At 32.3% G+C, this 6,998-nt stretch overlaps 1 protein-coding gene across 1 annotated transcript in view; it reads left to right on the top strand.

Moving 5' to 3' along the window:
• Nucleotides 1–230: 230 nt before the first annotated feature.
• The window catches only part of LOC136797013 (ipis-1-like), a 31,004-nt gene continuing 24,236 nt past the window's right edge, over nt 231–6,998 (top strand). The window contains exon 1 of the mRNA XM_067052400.1: nt 231–372. Within this exon, the coding sequence (XP_066908501.1) occupies nt 306–372 (67 nt within the window). The 5' untranslated portion in view covers nt 231–305. The remainder of the gene's footprint in view (nt 373–6,998) is intronic.

The following is a 6,998-nucleotide window of genomic DNA, read 5'->3' as shown; positions in this document are numbered from 1 at the left end:
TTTTTTAATGGTATTCAAGTTCATTCAATTAATTTATCAGAAACTGAAGATGATTTTTGCAATCTTCATCACATTCATCCTTCTCAGAAAGTTCCTTCGACTATTCCTCCTACTGTATTGGATATTCCCAATTCAATAGTTCTGCAGGAGATAAGGAAGAACCGGTCCAAAACATGCTAAATAAGCCCTTGAGGGGAAGTAATAGATCCTCAAGGACGGATTCTTCTCGGAATATGCTAGAGGAAAACAAGTTTCACCAGAACATTAGGTGGGGGGAATAACGCTGCTACAAACTGCTCTGATGAATGAGACACCAACCAGTTGTCTCTGGTAAGTCAGTCATGATGGGTGTCTCTATCTTCAATGTGTTAGGTGAGCCAATTACGAATTATTTTACGACGTCCTTCATGTCATAAAATCTTTGTTTTTATTAACTTATAAAACCATAAGCATGCATTTAGTTATTATTTCCTATGTTTAGTTTCCTATTTAGTTCGATATACTTCTCACCCACGCTTTTAACTTTAAGGTTACATAGCAATCTACACTAGATGTTTTCAAAATATAACTATTATATCTTAGTATTTAAAATAACTTTTGTCATTCATTCACAAACTTATTGATTACTACGGCTCATCGTTCATATGAAATCCTCATCGTCAAATCAATAAAATCATTAGCTCTAGGGATATGATTGTTTAATAATATACATAGACTTCATTTCCGTTGATAAGTTAGAACGGAATAATGAACACAATTAATTAAAATGCAACTTAAACAAAAAAAAAAAGCATGAGCAGTAGACCTCCGTCGCTGTCATTATCCATGACACCCACCTTGGTGGAGGGTCAAGATTTTAATTTCGTGTTGGCTCCACACAAGGAAAAAAGTCTACCCCTATGCCAAACTGATTCTCAGGTTCCTAAGACCTGTGCCTAGACCACCTAAGCTATGGACGGCCTTATTGTCTGCCTTTTTTTAAATGACCCGCTTCCTGATCATTTCTGACATACAGGGGGTTATCCAGAGCTGACCAACAAATTCTAACCATAGTGAGCGGTGAAAATTTTCATTCCGTGGTGGCTCAACGAAATGATAACTCTATCCCCAAGCCGAACTGATTCGAACTTGCGCCGCCAGCAGTTCTCAGGCTGCTAAAACCTGCATCATCTGACCACCTGAACTACCGACGGCCCCAATATTTTCTGCTTTAAGTTGTAAGAGAGAACCCACGATAATTAATAAAATTTTAATATATTATTTCATTTCATGAAGTTTCACTTCTGTCGGCCTGTCCCAAGACTGCCACAATTAATTTTTTATACTATTCTTTGATTTTATTTGCAAAATAATTAACACTTACTTTTTTCTATTTTCTGAACATCAAGGTTTTCTTGACAAATAAATACATCTAGATATATAAAGTGATTTAATATAATTATTTCTCTCTTATTTGAAAGATTGTGCAGTCAACGTGTAAAGCAAAACGCTTGTGAAGACACTTTTTTACTTTATGACATTATTAAGGTAGCAAATATTCAAATGTTATGTTGAAAAAGTGGAATATTTATGGAATAAAGAAGTAAAATACATTTACTTTTTTTTTTTAATTAACAAAACCTAATAAATATTACAAATTCTCAACAAGTCTTCCCAACATGGTTTAGAATGGCGGTCTCACGAAACAAAACTTGACTTTCCTATTCTAACCAGATATAGTTTTTAAATACACATAAAATATGTTTTTTTAAAAATATATTTTGTCATATTTATAGACAATGATATTAGGGATCATATAACTCATTCACACCATATATACAAACACATAAATTAAATGATAACAAAATAAACAATAGTAGAAAAAAAGCAAAATAAAAAATATAATAAAAAACAAAACAAAATTAAACTTAAATATAAAAGTAAAATAACCTCTTGAATTTAATCATTCCTATTTACGATATTCACATTCAGTCTGGGGAACCCCGAATTGAGCTCTAAACCCCTCTAAACTTATGGAAGAAATAGCAGAACTCGGGAGATCCCGGTGTTTCTCTCTCAACTGCATCATTGGTATTAAAAGCCAGTGGAGGATGAGTGAGGGCGCTAGCCACAGACGCTCAGGACTTGAGTGGAGAATCTTGATTTTACCAGAACACCAATATAATTATTTCCCTGCCACTGCCGTTTCAACCTTCAGAGAGGATTGTAGGGATGGGTAAGGCTGAATAGGGATTGTATTAGAAGATAATGATGAGGAGTGAGTTTCTCAGGCAATTTTGTGAATTTTGATTTAATAAGGTCTGATACAAATGGAATATTAATGTCATTATCTAGGATATTGTTGCTTACTTAGTAAGAAGCATTGACTATTGTTAAAAGGACTTTGGCATGAAAGTATTGAATGCGTTTGATGTCAGAGCTGTGCCCTACAGTTTTAGACCATAAGTCCAAATAGGTTTTATTATTGTATATAAATCAGTAATCTTTTGTCTACTGAAAGCTGTGATTTTCTATTTAGCAGTCCATACAATTTTTTATATTGTCGCCTTTTAAGCCTAGTATATGGATTTCACGTTAGACTGTGATATAGAAGATAGACAAGAAACCGGACTGTGCTGAGGAAGGAATTGGTGGTCAAGGATTTTGTTTGTACATTAGGTAATTATAATTTCTGAACTCTGAAGTATTGCAGTAAAAATCGGCATGCTTTTCACCTTATAGTTCGGGAGGGCATTGAAGGCATTTAGATTAATCTATACCATCTTTCCCATGGTAATGGAAGAATTTGCTGACCTTTCATAACTGTTTTTCCACGGGGCATTTACCATTTAAATGATATCCATGATATCTGCGTGATGATACACATGTCTCAACTTTGCTGCTTATGTATGTCAAAAATAATGCATCCAATGATGTATTTACATCTATGAATTTGTATCCATCCTCTTGGCAAATGCTTCCACTGCATTTGTCCCCTATATTCTTTTCATTTGCATTAGTCGCATAATCAACAATACCTAACACAACTCCATCCCTATTGTTTTGTAACCAAAGGTACTGGTGAGTAAGGACAGGCGAATGAGATACCCATCAATTGTCTCGCTTTCACCTTGATTGAATGTTCAAAGTTCAATACCTACAATTATAAAATATTGTCAATTTTTCTAATTTTTTGTCAAAATGTGGAGCATTAAGGGATCATATTTTCCGTCTAATTAATATTAAAGTGATTAACTTTAGGTTTTCCGTCTAAGTAATATTAAAGTGATAAAATTTAGGTTTCCCATCTAAGTAATATCATAAAAGTGATAAGCTTTAGGTTTCCTGTCTAATTATTATCATGAAAGTGATAAATTTAGGTTTCCTGTCTAAGTATTATCATGAAAGTGATAAACGTTAGGTTTCCCGTCTAAGTAATATCATAAAAGTGATAAACATTAGATTTCCAATAAAATTTATCAGAAATAAAAATACTTAAATTTATTTTCAAACATCAAATTAGAAGTAATTAAATATCTCCAGAATAAATAAATGATTTGGGAGCTATACTGGCCTACGTATTTTGCAGAAATTTTTAGAGTACCTTTTTTACAGCTAAAGGCTTATTACAATTTTTTTTTAACCGAGTCATGGAATATGGTACTGTTGAAAAACAATGAAATTATAATATATTATTTGGTCAAATATTTTTTTAGATTATTGTTTCAGTTGTATTTAGCATTTACATATTTTAACATCACTTGCTCTCTCGTACAAACACAAATTGTAATTTTTCTTCTACTTTGCGTGGAAGGACGCACAATGGGACCAGGGCCGTAGCTAAGTGGTACTACTCCCACCTAGGGCGCAAAACTAACCATGGAACCATTTTCATTTTGTAAATTAACCATTTTCAAATTGAGGTTTAGCTTGTGTTTGATAATACCAGTGTTTTATATTAAAACATTAAGCACTTTTACGGAAATTCTAAAAACTTGTTAAGATCCTTCGGCATTGGAGGGCGCAGATTTTTCAAACTCGCCAAGGGCACAGAATGGCTTTGCTGCTTAAATAATTATTTAGATACATATGTACAAAAAAAAAATTATCTATACACAAAAAATAATAAGTTAATTTAAATTATTTAGTTAACTTGAGTTAATTATGCGCAAACAAAAAAATATGAAGCTCGATGAAAGATAAGAAAAAGAAAAATAGTCACTCACAGATGGTCGGGGGGTCTAAATGCGCATATCGATAATAATAATAATAATAAGAGTGTAGAGTCGGAATGACTGCCGGGAGTTGGTGAGAAAGACCACCAGGTAACCCGACAACTCCAACAAACGTTGACTGCACAGTGGTGAGAATGACTGCCGGCGAGTCGGTGAAAGAGTTCAGAAACAATCTAGCTCCAACACAAACTTGACTCAAGCGTCAGTGAATCAGTGACTGCTGCCGGCTGGTCGGTGAGAAAAATAAAAAAAACCAGCCAGATCCAACACTAAATTGGCTGAAAAAAAAAACAATCCTGGCGAAGCGTCAGTGCATCTAACCCTGCGCCAATGCCTCCTAAGTAGATCGCTCCAGTGCCTCCTAAATACTCACCCACTGCCTTATCCGCGGTTATACAGGCCACTGCCTTCAATATCGTTGTGCACTTGTCACCTCAGCAATGTATTTATACACACGGACTACACTTATATCCCCTGAATTTATGTATCAAATTCAAAATACTAAATTACTTAAGTTAAAAAAATAAATGAATAACTAATAAAATTGAAAATCATTTGGAAAGCAGATAGAAAAATTAACCTAAAAAGAAACGAAACTTAAACAAATGTAATGAGCTAAGCTTTTTCTAATATGAAGGAAACCAATTTGTCCCCATTGCTGTTCCAAGGACATAGTTTATAGAATTTCTGCGAGTCTGTAAATGGAAAAATGAGTAGCCACGGCCTCTAAATCCGATGTCTGATAAGAGAGTATTTTGAACTGTACAATCAATCTGATTTTGAAAAAAATGTCAAGAATTTCTCGGATTAGTTCTTAGAAGTTGTTCATTAATCGATTCGATTAGATTCCGTCAGGAAATTCGTCCGTCCGTCCGAGTACTGCCAGTCCATCCGAGAATTAATGTTTACAACCGATCCCTAACAAATGAAAAACATCGGACCGCTTCTACTAGATACGGTCATTTCATTCGTACTAAGCCGAAGGCAGTCGAATGACTCAAACTGATATAGAAGAATAAAATAATTTTATCACCTTTTTAATGTTTCTAACCATGTCCGTAAAAATAAAATAAATAAATAATTAAAACATTTTTTTATACAGTATTAATTGTAAAAATATTGACATATTTACCTTTCTACATGATTAAGTGAAAGTAATGGATAAAATTTATATTAGACCATTCATAACTTGCTTAACCAATTTATAGCTTTCTTACGACGTTTAACAAAATCGAACTAGTCGTCCTCAAAATATGGAAGAGTCAAGAAAGATACATTCACTTACGCGGTAGCAGTGTTCGCTTATAAGCTATGTATTTGATAAAATTGATGCTAGATCATTTTTACAATAATCCCCAAATCAGACCAGCTGCTTTTGAAATATGGGTGTGTCTAGAAAATAGCGTTTGTACAAACGAAATTAGAGGATATAACGTGATGAAATCTATCTTTGACCCTCTTCTTAGCAACACGTACACTATCGATTATGTCCGAACAGAAATTTGGCAATGACTGACCCACGGAACCAAATTTATTAGCAACCATTTTTATTTCATTTTCAGCATGATACTAAAACATGTTACTTGGTAGTATGGTCTTCAGTAGCGAATAGTGAGGAAGCTATACTGATTCAAATATTTGGCAGATATTGTTTGTGTGTTTGTAATATGTAATTGTACTATAAAATATTAACTTTATTTTGAAACACTATCTCATAGGAATATTAATATAATACGGTAGAAGGTTTAATTAAAACAGTTAAACTAATTAAATTTAATTAAAACATTTTGGGACATCACATGTCAATAACTTAATATTCAATAAATAAATATATAGTGTATAAAAAAACAACATTAAATACTAAAATAAAAACAATATTCTTATAAATGTTAATATAATCGTTCAAGACAGATTTATGTGATTCTTGGTCATACCGCATCCATTTCCCTATGGGGTACAAATGAAATATCTCTAAGTTTCTGAAAATTATCGTATGATTGTCATACATAATATCATATCAGAAACGTAACTGATTTTAAATTAATATCTTCCATCATATTAATGATCCTGGACTACGAAATAAAGAAAGACCTGGCACATTTGAAATGATAAAATTGTTTTTAATAAATAATTTCAAATTATTCAGAAAATCTATTTTTGAAACTTAAGATTGCATATCTCCTGACCTTTCAGTGACTCGTTAGATTTAATATGAATTGATAATTCTATGGCCAGATAAGTTAAAAAGCTATAGTTCTCACTAATTTAGATCTAAAATAGTCTTGAAGATAATGGAATATTAAGATGTATATTTGTTAAACACACTTTACTAAGATACATCAAGAGTTGTAGATTAATTTTGAACTCTTAGACTTTCTTGAAATCCCAAGCTTCATTTTCAAAGAGGATGTTAAAAAGTTTATTCCTGTCTTTTGTGCAGAGTCAGTTAATATAGAAAATCGATTTTGTACTCAACCAGTGACCACCAAGCCGCTAAATAATAGATTAATTGTAAAAATAGATGAAATCATCTGTTAAAAATACAATATATAGTTACTCCTATGGACAAAATGGATATTATAATCATTTTTTCTTTTATTGTTACTCTCACTTTCTTTGGTTAAAAATCTAATCACTCCTAGATAAGCTGTAAGCTGTAAAAGTTTAATATAAATATCCATTTATAATAATATAAATATCCGGGGTAAATATCCATTACATTTATTTAACATTTTAAAAATCTAGAAGAAAACTTTAAGAAATTCAATAAAAACTTCTTCATTG

Source organism: Halyomorpha halys, unplaced genomic scaffold (assembly GCF_000696795.3).
Source record: "Halyomorpha halys isolate HHAL.00 unplaced genomic scaffold, Hhal_1.1 Scaffold41.1, whole genome shotgun sequence".
Taxonomy (NCBI): Eukaryota; Metazoa; Arthropoda; class Insecta; order Hemiptera; family Pentatomidae; genus Halyomorpha; species Halyomorpha halys.
Note: the sequence above shows the minus strand (reverse complement) of the source record. Positions and strands in the feature narration are given on the sequence as shown.